The 18,396-nt window shown below is 34.3% G+C and overlaps 2 protein-coding genes across 10 annotated transcripts; one reads left to right on the top strand and one right to left on the bottom strand.

Moving 5' to 3' along the window:
* Window positions 1–281: 281 nt before the first annotated feature.
* LOC103971819 (DNA repair protein XRCC2 homolog) lies at window positions 282–13,333 on the top strand. 3 transcript variants are annotated; one of them, XR_010492394.1, is made up of 11 exons: window positions 282–554; window positions 656–803; window positions 2,104–2,237; window positions 2,939–3,009; window positions 4,290–4,352; window positions 5,074–5,211; window positions 7,307–7,409; window positions 7,616–7,652; window positions 7,755–7,855; window positions 7,944–8,033; window positions 12,964–13,333. XR_010492394.1 is itself a non-coding variant. In XM_065132100.1 (10 exons), exons 1-10 carry the CDS (start codon window positions 366–368, stop codon window positions 7,965–7,967), a joined length of 1,008 nt encoding a protein of 335 aa, XP_064988172.1. In that variant the 5' UTR covers window positions 282–365; the 3' UTR covers window positions 7,968–9,585. The 3 variants fall into 3 exon arrangements, 1 of the variants encoding a protein (XP_064988172.1); XR_010492393.1 differs by lacking the exon at window positions 12,964–13,333 and adding an exon at window positions 9,164–9,585; XM_065132100.1 differs by lacking the exon at window positions 12,964–13,333 and having other exon boundaries at window positions 7,944–9,585.
* LOC103971818 (uncharacterized) lies at window positions 8,064–18,001 on the bottom strand. 7 transcript variants are annotated; one of them, XM_018820899.2, is made up of 7 exons: window positions 17,777–17,987; window positions 16,314–16,513; window positions 15,677–15,778; window positions 14,366–14,417; window positions 14,212–14,258; window positions 14,075–14,131; window positions 8,638–8,658 (listed from the first exon to the last, which is right to left on the bottom strand). In XM_018820899.2, the coding sequence occupies exons 1-7, from the start codon at window positions 17,865–17,867 to the stop codon at window positions 8,653–8,655; spliced, it is 555 nt and encodes a 184-aa protein (XP_018676444.2). In that variant the 5' UTR covers window positions 17,868–17,987; the 3' UTR covers window positions 8,638–8,652. The 7 variants fall into 7 exon arrangements, with proteins under 7 accessions (XP_018676440.2, XP_018676444.2, XP_018676445.2 ...); XM_018820900.2 differs by having other exon boundaries at window positions 14,075–14,119; XM_018820895.2 differs by lacking the exon at window positions 14,212–14,258 and having other exon boundaries at window positions 8,064–8,658; window positions 14,075–14,119; window positions 17,777–17,995.
* Between the last annotated feature and the right edge of the window lie 395 nt (window positions 18,002–18,396).

Below are 18,396 nucleotides of genomic sequence, written 5' to 3'. Positions count from 1 at the left end.
TTTGAGTTTGATAAATTTGTAGGGATATGATCATGTATGTGAGAAAAACCTCTCTAACGCATAAGTTAGTAAATTAATTACTTAAAATGAAAATAATGTTCTGTTTTGCAAGGACAAGATGTCAGGCTGTTTTCGTAACACACTACTGTGGATTATTAAATGAGCATTTCTTTAACTAAATCAATTGCATTAATTAATGCAGTCCGTGGGCCGGTCCAGGTTTGGCTACTTAGTTAGTTGGGCCGGCTGGGCCGACTTAAAACTTGGTCGGCTACCATTGCAAAGCTCTCGCTAACTGTCACGACGTCGACCCAAACGTCGACTCGTCCTCCCGCTCGTCGCTCCTCCGAACCCTAGCTAGAGGAATGCCGGACGCAGACGACCCTCGAGCTTGGATCCATGGCGACGAGAGCGCGAAGGCCATGCTCGCTAGGGTTCTCACGGAGCGCTCCTTCCTCCTCCTCCCGCCCCTCCACCGCCTCCCTCTCCGCGTCGGCAACGTCGTCGAGATCGCCGGCCCCTCCCCCTCCGCCAAGTCCCAAGTCCTCCTCCAGGTACGACCGAACCCATGGGTTTATCCTCGGCTCGCCTTGCTCTCCGATCGCGCCGCGCCCCCCAGTTCTCCACCCATGATCGTGCCGCTTCGCTTGGCCAGGCTGCTGTACACTGTATCCTACCCAGAGAATGGAGGGGGCTCCGTTTCGGGGGATTGGAACGCATGGTGATCTACTTCGATCTAGATTGCCGCTTCGATGTGCTCCGCCTCTCCCAGATCCTGAAGCACCGTATAAAGGAGGTTCTCGGTGAGCATTTTGGAGCTTCTCTCCTTGTCTATTAACCGGTGGTTGGCATTTTAACGATTACTGTCTCATCCAATTTAGTGGCATTACATCCGAATGGAGCAAGGGATCAAGATCAGGAAGATGAAAAATACTGTCGTTAGAGCAATACTTTGGTTACAAGTAGCCAGAGATTTGATGTATCTGTCTCATATATCTGCTCTATGTATTATTCTTTAGAAAGCCCTTAGTACAGTATGAAGTGTGATTTCCTTTGCATTTACTAGTTTTTAAAAAGTACGGTCAAACATTGTACATGTACACCCAAGCCCTTGCCTTTTACTAAAACTGGTAGGTTTCTATCGCTCATAAATGGCCTCTCATATTATCTAATCAAATAGATGAGCGAACATAGTTAACAAATTTACTGCCTACTTCATTGAATGACTCAGAACTTTGTTAAGAATATTGCAGTTGCTTGGATCTAGAATTTGGTGTTTCGCATTCTCACCAGTGGAACAGTTTTGTTGATTGGCAAAATGGGATCTCTGAGTTTGACCATTCTTTTCAGTGGCACAAAATCCTCACTGGGTAATGTTTTTTGCTATATGCTTTTGGCAGTTGGCTTGGTTGCAACTAACTACTAGAAGATTTAGACTGGAAAATGAAGGCCATTCTGGAAGAGTAATGTCTCCATATCAGCTGTTTCTGCATAGTTGAGATTGGGTCATCTTTGTGTAATTTAAGGTTGAGCATATTGCAATTTGGTTACAGTCAACAATTAATTCAGTTTTGCAATGGAGAAAGATGCTTCTAGCTTGAGGTTCTGTTATTGGATTACTACTATAAGAGGAAAATTATATTTGTAAGATCTAAAATCTGTATGAAGAATGAAAGAAAAGAAAAAGGTCTTCTTCAAGTGAGATCTCATGTGTCTCATGACTTGATTTACTTTATCTCTAGTCGTATGATGTTTTCTCATTTTCTTGTCTTGGATATAATTCTAGGGTTGGGTTATACATGCTGGTGATCATGAATCTAATGTTTATGCTTGCTTGTACTTCTCTTTTCCGATTGAAGTGGATTAGTATCTTTTCATTACTGGAAAATATAACTTCATTACTGATATGTTCTCTTGCTTCAAATGGACTTTTGAGGGAAAGAGTATTATTATTACTAATCACTCCCCTTGCATGTCTGTTCATCTGCTTATGTTTCTGTTCTATCCAGAAAGATATATTCTGTATAAATTCACACATTATACGAATGACTTTTCCGGAGTTGCTACTTTTAGAAGATTTCACTTTAGATTAATCTTTTACAGGATCTACCAACAATTTTGGTCATGGAGTACAAGAGGGCTCTCAAGAATATGATGACGAATTACTTTTAGCTTGCATGAGGCGCTTCTTGTACATCCGTTGTTACGATAGCTATGAATTTATAGCTGCTTTGAAGGCAAGCTCTCTTCATTAACCAAATATCACCTTATAAATAGTAGGACTAGGAACTTGTATCCTTGCTCGTATACTTATGAAGATTGTAGATATTTTTTCAGCTTTGACATAAACATTGTACCTGCACCTACAGCTTTCACAGTATAATGATTTGTTAAGGTGCTTATGAGCATTGCTTAAGTTGACTTTTCTTTATTTTTTTTCTTGTAAAACTTGGAATCATTTATCTTTAAAATACAAGTTTCACAATAAACTGCACATATGAGTATATAGCTTAAATATTGCAATTTGCATCCTTCCAAATATTTCAAATGCTAACTTCTAGAATTGCAATGTTTAAGTGTAATAAAAAAAAGTTTTAGTTATATATGTCATTATTATCTCTATTCATAGTTGTCTTGAATTTAGATCATTGATAATCAAATGCAGCTTTGCATTCACTTATACTCATGGCCCTTAATTGCATGTGTATGATAGTTATAGAGATCACACAGTTTTATTAACTTCACTCATCATTATGAGAAAAACAAGTAAATTCTAGTAATCCAGTGCATCAGTGCAAAAGATTTGAATGATATACCATTTTGATAACTGATGAAGTAGAAAAATATTGGGACTAATGCATGGTTAATGTTTATTTTTTTTTCATATAAAAGACTCAGCTGATTCAGTTTACCATTCTTGTATTGATTGATTTTACAGACCATGCACTCACACGCTCAAACTGAAAGTGAAGCTCTTGGTGTTGGTATCCAATTCCTTATGATAGATAGGTCCTCATCTGTTTTCAACTTCCCATCTTTTAATACGAAAAGAATTCTGTACACCATTAGATCAATAACTTGAGACTACGCCGCATGGCCCTTTCACATAACATTCTATAGTTAATTTGGTGCTATCCATGATTACTAAATATACAATATATTTGATGTGTTGGGTGGGAGTTGGTATATCGTCCATTTTTACATTTAACAATGTTATAAATTAGTAGTATAATTGTAGCATTTTTAACCTGTTTCATCTGCTTTGTATTGATGAGTTATTTATCTCAAAATTTCTCATGTACCTGATAAATAATACTTGCATGTTATCTTCACTTTTAGGATGTATACATTCATGCCCATTCATCATGTTGTGGTTTCACCATCCTTCATAGGCTGTTTTATTTTGTTAGCTTTATATTATGATATTTTTGCCAGTTGATAGCTAAATGTACTGGTTGGAGCTTAATTGATTCATTGTGAAAGTTGAAGGTTCTGAATCTATGTTTCTTTTTGACAAGTATGATAACTCATCTTGATTTATTTGACATCATAGCTGACAATGTTTATCTGGATGGAGGTTCTGGGTGTTGGCAACATGGGACAACTTGAAGTTGCTTGTTAGAACTTAACCTTAAATCTCTCTTACATTATGTTTCACAATGTAGGTGTAACATTCTTTAATTTGTCTATCTAACATTTAATCACTTGCTATAACAAGTAAGATGCCAGTCTTGTTAAGTAATTAGGCATGAACTCATTGATGTTCTTTTTGTTAGTGCTTTTGTTATTTTGAGCTTTTATTGCAAGGATTCTAGTGTTGGAACATATATGAAATTTATTTGTCTTGGCTTATTCTTGCAAAACTAAATAACGAAGATTTGATTGCTTTCCTCATTTGTGGATCTGTATTGGGTGTCACATTGACTAGGAATGCAAAATTATCATGAATTGGAAAGTGAGCTTTGGAATACAATTCCAAAAGGGTACAATGATCCCAATAAAAAGAAGCAATAATTCTTTTCTTAGCCTAGTTTTTCCAGGTACTTGTTACCAAAGATCAAATAAGGTTTGTGATAGACAAATTATGACAATTTAATTAGACCGTTGAACATAATCATGTGGCCCTGTTAGGTCTTAAGATTGAATTGTTGTGTAAATTTTGTTATCCTTTTCTGTTCACCTGTTTCAGTTTTCAGTGAACCTTTATCTTCATATCTCAAACAAATGAACTTAGCATGCCCAAGAAACTGATTGTACTCTGATGACATTTTCTTGACTTTCTTTGACAGCATTGGAGCTTTTTACTGGATTGATAGAGCTTCCCAGTCTTCACCTTATGGTAATTGTACGAGGTAGGTATACTTCACGTCAGCTTCTTTTAACTCTCAAAACCTATGCTGAATAAGGGTGTTGTTAAAGATCCGATCTTCCTACATGGTGATCATATGTAATGTCTGTTTAATTCAATAAGAGTCCTATGTGGACCTCCACACCGTTCTAAGCTCCAGCAGAAGGCATCTGTACATGCAAATTCTGGAGCAGTATAGCAAGGATGACTAGAGGATTCATATGAGAAGTGTTGTCTAAAGAGATCACCTCATTTTCTTTGGAGGAGGGTAAGAGTACCATGATACAGATGCAAAGCCCACATGACCTTTTCTTGGCTGAGGGTTGTGTTTAAGGGGGTTTTGGTTGATGTCTGAAACTGTATGATTTGTGTCTTAATTTTTTCACCTATTAGTTAAAGGACTAGCTTACATCAGGACTAGAGTTATAACAGAAGCCTTTTCAACCCACTTATCATCCAAGCGCATTGAAAAGACTAGGTCTTATGGTCCTCTTTATTATGTTTTTATTAACAGGTCTCAAAGGCTCTCTAATTTGTTAATAGATTATATATAGATTATACATCTGACTCCTCTGATATCCTACCTAGTATTAAACTTAAATTCACTTGTCATTTTCATTTTTCTACTCTCCTTAAGCATGCCTCATGTTGAACACATTGGATAAATCGATGCTCAATGCCTGGGACCAATCTTTTTTTGTTAGTCTCATTGGTATGTTTTGCAGGAAAATCATGTCATTTCAAAATCTGGTGGAATCTATTGTTGAAGAAATGCGTAAATTTTTAGAGGTGCAACCTCTATTGGTGTTGGCTTCCAAATCATGTATATTTTTTGCTGGATCATCAACAACTGATGTACAAAGGTTGGTTGATATCCATTTTTTTGATGTTTCAAAATTTTTATTATCATTCTTTAATCTAGTGTTGACATTGCAAAGTATATTCCTTCCAAGTGTCTTTGGTATAAATGAATGTGATATAACAAAGGATTGCATTTGTCGATCAGCATGTGCCAGAACAGGTCAACACGCATGGTGATGGAGAGTTAATAATGTATTCTGGTGACCTATGTTAAAGGTGCCAATACATAATGTAGCCAATTTTTAGCCTGTGCTGGCTGCCAAATTTGCATGCCATTTTGTTGTGCCAAAAAGTACTTGGCATCAAGGTTTGACATATCGAAGCATACTGCTTGGTTCGGGTGGTATGTACTAGTCCGACAGAGGACCGATATGGGCGGTACATCATTACACCTCAGTATATTATGTGTTGATATGTTCGGTACTGTTTGGTACGTATCATACTGACAGATGATTGGTACACTGGTACAGGCCGGTAATGCGAACTATGCTCGGCATATGCTCTGAAACAACAATACTTGGATATAACCTGATATTAGTACTGCTCCCTTTGCTTACACTCAAAACTTGCATCTGTTAAAATGCTGTGTTACAATTGTTACGTTAAAATGCTATGTGTTACAATTGTTATTTTATGACTTATGAGGTTATAAGTGAGGGACAAAATTGAACGCGACATATCATTGTGCTCCATGCAATAACCATGATATAGAGACCATCTTTTACAAATCGAGTTGCTTTTCTTCTCCTGGAGGGGAAGAGATGGTTGACAATGAGATTAATGGATTCTTGACGTAGAGTTGGATTATAGGTTTAAATTTATCTTTTTGTTAAAGGATTAAATTTATCTTTTTTGTACTTAACAGTCCTAAAGAGTTGGATTATGGGTTTAGATTTATCCCTCTGTTGAAGGATTGTGCAAGTATGAAGATACATAATCTATTTGAGAGTTGTCTTTTGTCTGGGTGACCTATCTCTCCGCTTGATCTTCGCTCTTGTTCTGTTTTTCATATTCTGTCATATACCTTTCGCTCTAACCCTTTTATATCTTTTTCACTGCCAATCTGTTTGGCTTTTTCTTGCCATATTGGTGTAGCCTTACAGATGGTTTGTTTCAGTAAGCTACTTTTTCTCCAATATTTTCACTTTGAATATGGCAACTTGATATCTAGAATTGGTATATTGTTTATTTAGAATTGGTATATTGTAGTTCTATGTTTTGACCTTTCTAGTGCATTCATTTCATTGTGCGTATCTTGATGGTGGACTTGGAGGTTGTGGTAATGATTTTTGATGTCTTTGTAATTCATTGGATTTTGTTGTGGTATAGGTAGACATATAAATGTTCATTGCCTGTTCTTTTTCCAATATTGACATTTTCTTAGTTAAATAGCCTCAAGCCTTCTTAATATTGACAATGCAAATTTAGCAGGCCACTAAGTCCAAGATTTGCTATTTGCTATTTCTACTTCAAAAACTTATATTTTTTTCTTGGAGGATGTATTTTTTTTCTACTTAAAAAACTTGCCACTTATATGGTACAAAAGGGTACAAAACTTGCCACTAAGTTCATGAATTTTTTTTTTTACTTTAAAAACTTTCATTTTTCCCTTGTAAAAATAAATCTTGGGGTAAAAAAGAAGCTATTTTTGGATAACTAAAATACAACAGTCCACTTATATGGTACAAAAGGGTGTGTTCTTTCCAACTTTTGGAGGGCATAAACATGCTAAAATACATAATTGCAGATATTGTAAGGACATTCCCAGTTCTAATTTTTGTGTTAATATTCATGATTGTTTTGTATAAACTTTTAGGACCTTACATGGCAATGGCTGCCAATTTCTTTGACCCTTTTGGTTGATGTTTAAGTGCAGAAGATGTGTCAGAAAAATTGAGAATGTGTGTGATCTTGAAAGAGCTCATTCATAGGAAACCTCTATGATTGTTCTGATCAAAATTGTACAAATCTGGGTTGATTTGTTTGGTATTGCTGCAGCAGGCAGAGTAACTCTAGTTCTCTGTACTGAAGAAAATGTTTTGTCGTATTGGAACTACTGATCAGAAGTCTTCTTTGCCATGCTGTTTCCGTTGACAGGACTCCTACAACATGGTCTTCAGAGGATAGAAACCAATGGAGAACTTCAAACAAGCAAATTGAGAAGTTCTTGTACCGTGAGTACATGCCTTCGGCGTGGCAGGTTTCCTTTATGTTTTTTATCATTAGTTTTTTATGCTTATATGAGTTGCATTTTGGCACAACTAATACACTAAAGAACTGCAAACAAAATAATTATGTGTTCCCATTGCATTCATCAATGGAAGGGGTTGAATTAATTGGCTATTTCCTTGTCTTTTTTGTGGCAAATGAGGATAATTTAGTAATCCTTGCTAATTACATATGCAGGCATTTGTTACCCACCGAATACACTTGCAAGTTTCAGGTTTGTCATTCCTTCCTTTTCCAAGTTTGTGGTGAATTTATGCCCACGTTTAGTCTATTCTTTGGTTTCTTAGAATAACTTCTTTCAATTACTGTCATGCAGATAAGTGCACTTATGACAGAAAATATGGTACAATGCCTATATATATGTCCGAGTGGGTGCAGCCTCCGCTGAATGTAAAAGATCAATTTGCTGTTGGAGATGTATGATTCTCACCTTAGAACCTCATGATTTCATGCTTCTAACAAAAGAAATGACCGCTGTTCCTTATGTTTCTTTTTTGAGGGGTAGGGTGGCATATTTCTGATTACCTGAAGCTACATCAGGACAAGTAACCTAAGGGATCAATTCTCGCCCGACTTCCACCACGATTGAAACTTGGTGAGCTGCATTCTCTCTTTGCACATTCTGTTGGAATTTGATGCATCAGTGGCTGCTAATGTCGTTTACTAGAATAGACTGACATCCATTCACTGTTTATTTTTCTATACGCATATTAGGAAGAGCTTCACTGCACTTTCTGGTCTAAAAATGTGACTTCATTGAATGTGTGCTTTCTAATAACATGTTGGCCTTTTGGAGCTCTCCAAACAAAAAAGTATTGTTTTTTAAAACAAAAGGCTGTATTAGATATAAATTAAGAGTACAAAATACCCATAAGACCATGGTAAGTCACCATGCCAACTATGAGTTACAATGAGCCTGCTTGTTACATTCTCTAGGCAAAAAACATTTCACAACTGATACTCTATCAAAAAATAGCCAACTGTCATAGAGTGAGTATATTCCTAAAAAATCCATGGCATGGCATCATAATTGTTTAGGGCCTTCACCACCTGAAGGCAATCTGATCTGATCCAGATGCTATGAAGCCCCTTGTCAGCTGCCAAATGTAATCCATCCAACACTGCTTCGCTTTCAGCAGCCATCTCCGAACTGGCTGATGCACGAGAGCATCCTGCAGCAATTATCTGTCCATGCTCGACCTTAATGACAACACCTATACCTGCGATATCAGCAGCACTCACCCATGAAGCATCAGTCACAATAGCAAACCCAAAGTTAGTTGGGTAGTATGCTAATTCTTGCTGCATCCAGTCCTCTACATCCCCCTAGGGTTGGTGTATCATAATCATTTCCTCATTGATTAGAGCACACACTCTATGCCATTAGAGATCTTACCTAGGCCTATGATAATCGTTGCGATGGTTCCAAAGAGTCCAAAGCTAAGCAGGCAACACAAGAAAGAAGTCTCTATCTGTTCCTTTCCAAGTTCATCCCCCTCTTCCAACCGTCCGTTATTTTTCCACTCAGAGAATAACTCATAGGTAAACTGGATTTTCTGTTGAACAAACACCCAGTATCAATACGTGGAATGATCCCTACTTATGTGGTACTCCTCTTCTCTTTCTGCTACATTTGTAAATTGTGATGAATACTGCAATTTTGCTGATTTGCTTTATGCTAACAAATGGAACATAGATTATTTACTTGAAAGTTTTTCATCCTAGCCTGATTAAGAAGGTAGCTGTCATCCATGTGCCACTCTCCCCAGAAGAAAATGTTTGGTGCTGGTCTCCCCATCTGAAGGGGATCATGACTTGCCAGAATCCATATAGTTCCCTCATTAAAGAGCAGCCTTCATGTGACATTACTAGGGCCGACTGGAAAACAATGTGGCTGGTTGCTATGGTTCCAAAAGTCAAGACCTGATAAAATTATAGCTTGAGGTAGATTACCTATTACCAAATGGTTCTCAAGATACTCTCTCGTGTATTCGCTTCACACATTCTGCACTGACTCATGGTAGCATGGGAGTACGAAGAATCATTTGCTGTACAAAGGCATTTGAGCCTTTGCTTTATCATAGTGTCAGCGTGTCTGACTCATTGATACAGTTTGGATTTACTATAATTCAAACTTTTTACCATTATGTTTGTTGGCGGATGCTGCTGCAGAAGTTGGTTTGATTTTAGTGGGTCAACTAGGACAGACTGTGTTGAGCTTTGATTGTAGATGAAATTTTCTTTTATCAAATTGGTAATTTAAATTATATGTGTGTGTGTGTGATATTCGAGTTTCATACACTTTGAATTAAGAATGAAGTATATATTTTTTAAAAATATTATTTTTTAGTGTTTTATAATATGTTAATTGAGGTTGTTGTAGTCTTATAATTATATTAGTAAAAGAAGAAAAAGATGATAAAAATTTGAAATAAGGCATAATGAGATTAAATTCTAGACTTCAAAATAATCTCTTAAGCATCTCTAACTTTGCCTTTGTCTTATCTATCAACTTTATAACTTATTTTTTTCTCTTATTCTTAGTTATTTTTTTTAAATTTTTTTTATTAAGGCTAAGAAACCCTAACTCTAAGAAAGATTGAGGTAAGAAAAACTTAATCTTTTCTTGTTATATCTAGGGTTTTAGTTTTATAGATTATAGGCAGATTTTTTTTATTGCTTTTGAGTCACCTAGATTTCAAATTTATCTTTGATTTTTTGATATGTTTTGGATGATTCTCTTATAGTTGTATGGCCTCTAATATGACATCAATATGCGATTGGTACATAAAGTTGTGATTGTCCCAATATGAGATATCTAAGAGTCCCTTATTTTCTGAGAAAGAGTTCTATTCAAGTTAAATTGGCCCCCTTAGATATGTGAATAGGTTTTCTCTGATATGTTTTAAAAGGTTTCCTTGGAGTTTTGTGAAATTAGGAGTTAAGTGAATACTATCTATATACACTAAGATATGTGGATTATAAATTCAAATAGGCCTAACCTAATAACATAACAAAAGGACAAAATATATGTTGGTAGTTGAATTTAGTTTTATGTCTATTAGTTTTCTATAAAAGTTTATGATAATTTAAGGTTGTTTAGTTAGCTAGAATAGTAAAGTCAAATTTTTTCGTAAAATTATATGATGGTTTGATCGATACTAATTAGTTCATTTGATTATAGATTGAGTAATTTTTTTATAAAATTTTATGATAATTTAAGATCGTTTAATTAACTAGAATAGTAAAGTGAAATTTCTTCATAGAATTGTACGATGATTTGATCAATACCAACTACTTCATTTGATTATAGAGTAAATTATTAAAAAATTTGATGGTAAAATCTAGAAAGATTTTTAAGGTGAACATAATTTATTTTATAAGGGATTTTATCAAATATTTTTTTTATAAATTATTATAAATTGATAATTCATTAGGTAAGGTTTCGTAATTAAAATATCTTATGATACTATGCTCTTAACTTGATAGGTGTATCATTTCCTAGCACACTCAATTATCAAGGAACGTGATCTTTCATTGGCATTTTCATTTTTGAGTTCAAAGTATAAGTTTAATTCACAATTGAATAGTGATCATATAAATTATTATATGCATAATGTATTTCAGAAAATATGTTTTGATTGTCATGAGTTAAGCATGAATTAAATATGAATATATATATTTTATAAGTATAAAAATATATGAATTATAATAAAAATTATTGTATGCATATATATATATATATATATATATATATATATATATATATATATATATATATAATGATGTGTGATGTGGGAGTGTACGTATTTTTTATGATGTGTGGTGTGAGAATGCGTGAATGTGTTACGTCGTATACTATATGTATATGCTATAACGTGTAATGTGAGAATGCACGTATATATTATGACGTGCGGTGAGAGTGCATATACGTATTATGACATATAGTGTTGGAATGCTACTATGCTCTTAACTTGATAGGTGTATCATTTCCTAGCACACTCAATTATCAAGGAACGTGATCTTTCATTGGCATTTTCATTTTTGAGTTCAATCAAGTATAAGTTTAATTCATAATTGAATAGTGATCATATAAATTATTATATGCATAATTTATTTCAGAAAGTATGTTTTGATTGTCATGAGTTAAGCATGCATTAAATATGAATGTATATATTTTATAAGTATAAAAATATATGAACTGTAATAAAAATTATTGTATGCATGTATATATAATGATGTGTGATGTGAGAGTGTACGTGTTTTTTATGGTGTGGTGTGAGAATGCGTGAATGTGTTACACGTGAAATGTGAGAATGCACGTATATATTATGACGTGCAGTGTGATAGTGCACATATGTATTATGACATATAGTGTTGGAATGTATATATGTATTATGACATGTGATGTGGGAGTATATATATATATATATATATATATATATATATATATATATATATATATATATATATATATATATATATATATATTATGACATACAGTATGTGAATACATCTATATATTATGCCGTGCGGTATGAAAAAATATATATGTATTATGACGTGTGGTGTAACAATGCATGTATATATTACGATGATGTGTGATGTATGTGTACATGATATGATATAATGTTTACAAGTGTATGAATTTGTTATATTTCTATGTGTGCATATAATATAAGCATATAGAATATTTCAATGGAAAATTTTACCTTCTTATTGTACATATATTATATTTTAGGATTATACTTGCTAAAAAAATCATAGCATAAGATATTTAGCATTAAATAGCTTACATCAATGATTTTAAAATGTTATATTAATGACATGATATATATTTACCTAACTAAAATTATAAAGATATATAATGATTATTAATTATAAATTTTATTTTACATGTAAGAAATGATTAGGTAGGGAAGAGAATATATACATGCTCAATGTGGAAATGAACGATGATTTATAAGTATTTCGTGTATAAATTTTAAACTACAAGAGAAATTCTTTCATTTTATTTAGTAAATTAATATTTTTTTTTTAATTTTATGATTATATATTTTTCATTGTACTTTTATCAATAACAGTAATAAAAATTAAATTTTTATTTTTAAATTTTAAGAAAGATAAATTTATAAATTTTAATCATTATTATTATCATTTTAAGAAAGATAAATACTGTCATTGCTTTTCTAAGAACGATAAAATCATTGTTATCGTTTTCCTCTCTTTCAAACGTAATATAGCCATCAATTCATTGGTCATTTATTTTAGTTTTCATGTTTCCTCTTATCATTTTTCTTTTTTTTCTTGCTTGATCTAATAAGGTTGTCTTTTTTTTGTTACTTGATCTAATAAAGTTTCTAAGGACGAGTACATCCTCATCGAATTTTGATTTCTTCTATCATTTCTATTATTATGCTATGTTTGATAAAGCAAAGAAAGGTTACTTTTTTTATTCCACCTGATATTGTTTGCTTGTATTCCAATCTGTTTTAATTTAATTGATGGAGTGATTGAGAATACAGGTGTCTGAATGTGTTTCTCGTTCATCACGCTGCGTGGGATACACGCTCTCCGTGGGGGATATTGCCGGCATCAAATGATTAAAACCACGTAATTAAAACCCTAACTTAACAGAATCAAAACTCGCCAATTGTTCTACATCGACTTGAGGCTTTCGGATCCAAGGCTAATGTAACTTCTATTCCATCTGAAATATGTAATTTCTTTGACTTGTTGGAATCTTGTAATCTTCTGTTCTCTCTCTGGCTTCTTACATTCATCGATTTGACCTCAACCTACTTTAGTTTTCATCTGCGTCAGGCTGTAAACTTAAAATCTTTCAATTTTCTTTTACATTTGCGTCATAAATGAAACCTTTGAACACATCGTTTATATCTTTGATATCAAGTACTTTTGACCATTTTTTTTCATTACAAAATTTGATTTGCATTGTCTGACATTTCTTTCATATTGAAACCTCTAATATGTCAAATCTTTGACCATTTCTTTTATCGCTTTCTTTTTCTCACTACCAAATTATATTTTCAGAAACAAATGAACTACCCGTATCATACATAGATTTGACACCTCCAAATGACACTCATGTTGGCATGCAGTGGATGGAAATAAAATGGTGTTACAACTCCTTATGGTTGTTGTCTTAACCAGTTAGTTATACACCAAGAAAACAATATGTTGACCAACACTATGATTCTTTGAATCAACTCCCAGAACACTTTTTATTTCCCACAACTTTAGAGCAGTCACTGTTGGGCATACTAAGCTAGTTTCCTAAGGTTTGATCAGTTTTCAAAGATCATCTGTATAGGACTGGGAAAAGATGGCATCACTCAAACAACCAAGCTATCCTGGAAACCTAGAAGAGAAGCTACTTTGGTGATGTTTCAGTAATTGATGACAACTTAAAAGGTTTGCCCATCCCACAATATGGAGCAACCCTCCTGAGACTAATAAAATTGAAGTGCAATCCCTCATTAAGCAAGCACTATGGCATACCAGAAAATCACTTTTAACATGTAGAGGCATAAAAAAATGCAACATATGATTATAGTAGCAAGTACTTCTTTTAACATGAAATAATAACATGTGCAAATACTGGAGAATAGAGATTACCAGTGTTACAATGAACAGCATCTTCTGACGGTTGATGAAAATAACCTGCAAATTTGGCTGGAGATGAGAGCAATTCAAGAACCTCCATGCCGGTGATGAATCAAACAGTACACAAAAGCAATATGCAGGAAAACAACCAGCAAAACGAGGAGATCGTCTAGTAAACCAACGACTCCATATTCGTCTGTCCAACAGTATCAACATCAATTGTTAAAACATGATATGTGGTTGTCAAAATACAAAACTTTTTAAGGCAAATACCCATAAATAATCATGAACATGTGGTCTTACCTTCTGGAAGCATGTCCACCGGACTCAGCACATACATTGCACTTAGTGACAGCTGCAAAAATTTAAATCTCAATAAACTTACCTTTCATAAAATGTATATATGATCAAAGCGATTTCCATTTGTGTTCTCATCTCCATACATAGTAACAATAATTTTGTCACTAAAATTTGGTGCTACTATCAGATAACGGGGAGATAGAAACAAATTTTCCACATGCTCAGTGTTCCAAACAGTGTTTCCTTATGTGGTGTACGACCATGTGGCTATGCATAATAGAATATTGCTTATGTAAGCCAGATAGATATAACTAAAATTAGCATATGCTGTCCACCTAATTGTGAGCATAGGACTGCATATCTGGATTACTCTACGGCATATAGTCGCCATTCTCACATGTTACAATCAATTCTTTATTGTTACTGGTACTAAAATCAAGGTAAAATATAATTGGTCATATGAATTTACATTAATGTTCTAAAACTTTATTTTCTTATTGTTTGTCATCGGACTGTCACTTGTATTGGTTCCTCAATTAATATCAGAATTCTAAAATCCAAATAAGTGTTGTTTGATATATTTTTTGCTTGGAAGAGATGTGAATAAGCATATTAAAACAACAGAATGATAGCCTTGAAGGAAAAATATATATAAAAGTATTTAATGTGATCATATAGGAACATTTGGTAGCATATCAAACTAGAAATAATATGGACATAACTCGGTGTTATGACATCTTGCTCATCTAGGGTCAAAATTCTGAACATATATCAGAATTCCACTTTTTATATTTGAGCCCATGCAAGACCATCTCTTTTACCAACGAACACATTTTTTATGCACCTTTACTATAAAAGAATTCTAACCTACCTTTGGTTTGTGATTGTCATATCTATGAGTGCACAGTAATTGCCAACGTTTCCATTAACAAACCTAGATATGTTATTAGACAAATAACTACCAATCAAATTAACAAAACTCGTCTGGACATGTTGGTTATGCCACTTAAGAATCACAAATGCATAAACATCAAGAACTTAGAGAAAACATACAAAGAAAGAAACAAGGCATAACTTTGCATACAACAACAGATGCAGTTTTATAGAACATAACAATTTCAGGAGAATGTGCATGCGCACAAGCAGGCCTGCACCCACGCACTGATGCCGCAGATCCGCAACCCTGCTCGTCTGCATGCACAGATGCATGCATACAGCTAAGAGTTGCTCTTTAGCAACTAGATACAGACTTGTAACTAATTAATTTAAAATATTATGCATCATCATTTTTCCTGAAATTTCACTTTTACTTACGGCAAAAGTGATATGTGCTCTGAAGAGAGAAGGCAGTGGCCTCCGCGGATCCATCAGTTCCATTGCCAGCCTTCTGATGAAGAATGGAAGGTCCTGTAACTTCTGTGATTCCAAAATAGATGATCTTTTAGTGACTTGGTTTTCGGTTGTGGTATCATCTATGCATCAAATAACTTGATAAATAAAACCAACACAAATAAACTAAGCAAATAATCTGAAAATTCTCTTTAAACAGAGCCTCAGGTCAAGGAGCAGTAAATGTTCTAACTGTTTAGGACTTAAATGCTTTACACATGAACTAGATACATACGGTGAAGTAGAAAACAAATTGGTGGATATGCTTCATATTTCCCTCTAACATCCTTCTAAAACAACATGAATATTGCATTCCATCAATTTATTATAATTTTTCTTTCCCAACTAGAACTAACTTTTTTGTTGGAATTGACCTAACAATATCTTAAATTTAACTCTTTGTAAAAAGTAAAGGTTTGTATAAAAGCATAAATTCCATTTGCAAGTCTTTTCCCGGGATCTATCATTTGAAACAAGATGAATTTGACAGGCAGATAATATTTCTTAGAATCAACTTTCTTATTAACCCCTATGAAATTTCATGTCTATAATGGGAATTTACCTGTATGAGGCTGGATGGTTCTCCACCAAATGAACGGTTGTACTTCTTAATGCTTTTAAGAACCTGGTTAGCTTTTCTGTCCTTGCCCTCTTGAACACTGGCATCAGTAGGTTTCAGTAAATTTATGAAACAACGACAAATGGGGCATTTGCATTGCTGAAAGATGGATCCATGATGCCAGACGCTCAGAATACACTCTCCTGTGAGTGTATAGAGAATAATCTTAAACGACCATGATCAATCAATTAACAATACATTAAGAAATAATAATACTTCTGACTGTAGTGTCATTTAACTTCAACAGTTGTGCCAAACTATTTTCTTATACCAGTGTTAATCAGGTATCAGGTGCACATCAATCAAGATATTAAAGGTAGATGATAACACTAATCTTTAAAGCTACAAACCATACATCTCATCTAAGCAATTTTGTCACAGTTATGATCAGCAATATGGACGAATGTTGCTACTGAAAAATATAAATGGTTATACTTCATTAATTCAAGTAAGATCTCAATGACTAACTACAAGAGACATCACACACACAGAGGATGGGAACTTTTAATTATTTTCAATGATTAATCACCATGAAAACAAGAATTCATGTCAGAACCAATGACAGAAAGTGACTGGAACACAATCACAGGGAAAAGGAAAACAATGCAGAATTAAAAAAGGTTGCCGTCATTTTTCTGAGAAAGTTTACATGTAACCTTTCAAAGACAGTGTTAACCAAACATATTAAAGCAGCACCTTGATGATGTAAAAAAACAGAACAGTTCATGATATCTAATTAATTTGTTTGTTTTAATTAAGCCTTATTTGGTAGCACCAAATGGAGGCTAAATTCTTTGGTAGAAATATTAGTCACTGATCTCTATCACCATAGCAACTTATCCCTTCAAAAGGGTGGCAACCGAACAAAGCAAAGCAGAAAAGGAGTCCATTTTTTAGCCTCCTTGACGGCGGCTTTGCTCCCTAATCGACCTCTTTCTACTTCTAATCCCTTCCCTTATCTTCCACTTCTTCACTCCCTTGCTTAAGATCTATAGATAAATCCTTGTCCATTGAATGTGGCCAATCCCATGCTCCCAATAATCATTACGAGCTTCGCAATTGATCCCAATTAACAAGGGGAAAGAGATCAGCGCAAAATTCGGATTTCAATGAGAAAGCTCAATTGGATTGCAATTGATCCCACTTACTGGTGCGGATGTCAGAGAGGAACTCCCCGATTTCGATGTGAAAACTCGATCGAAATCGGGAGAGAGAAACCCCAGAGATTCGAAACAAAAGAATGTTAAATTTGCACCCTAGAACTGCGGATTAGGACTCAAGATTGCAATCAGCAACCAAACAGAGAGAGATTAGAAACAAAAGAATGTCAAACTTGCATCCTACAGCCGCAAACTAGGGTTCGAGATTCGGTAGCAGAGAAAGGGGAGGAGGGGGTTAGGCCTCACCGCAGAACCAATGGGAACAATTGGCTTGGCAGGGGTGCGTGAAGCTTCCAAGGCAGATCGAGCAGGTGTCGTCCTGTGGCGGCGACTCCATTCACCTCTCTCTCTCGCTCTCTCTCTCTCTCTCTCTCTCTCTCTCGCCTCTTCGGTTATAAATAGGACTACAACAAACATCGATGTGGAGTCCGCGGTTCCGCGTGAGTGTTTGTTTGCCTTCAGCAACGACGCCGACCCAAACAAACGAAGAATAGGAAGGAAGAAAGCGACGGTTAACCTCCCGACTTCGATTCGCGTCACAGTATAAAATTGACGCTCTCTCATCTTATATTAAATATTTTTTATAATCATATGATTAAGATAACCATTTAAGAAATAGAAGTATTTTTTTTGAAATGTTAGAATGATAAATCTGATGTTTAGAAAACAAAAAAAAAATTCTTCTCTTTTTAGACTTTTTTCAGTATTTTTTCATAATTATAATCATCTATTTCTTAGTATTGTGTTGTCATATTTTTGATATTATTGAAATAAAAATATTATAATTGAACAAATTTATCCTATGGACTGATTCATAGAAAAAAAATATATTCTATACATTAGACAAAAAAAAATATGTTGTTAAA

This window comes from Musa acuminata, chromosome BXJ2-11, assembly GCF_036884655.1.
Source record: "Musa acuminata AAA Group cultivar baxijiao chromosome BXJ2-11, Cavendish_Baxijiao_AAA, whole genome shotgun sequence".
Lineage (NCBI taxonomy): Eukaryota > Viridiplantae > Streptophyta > Magnoliopsida > Zingiberales > Musaceae > Musa > Musa acuminata.
Note: the sequence above shows the minus strand (reverse complement) of the source record. Positions and strands in the feature narration are given on the sequence as shown.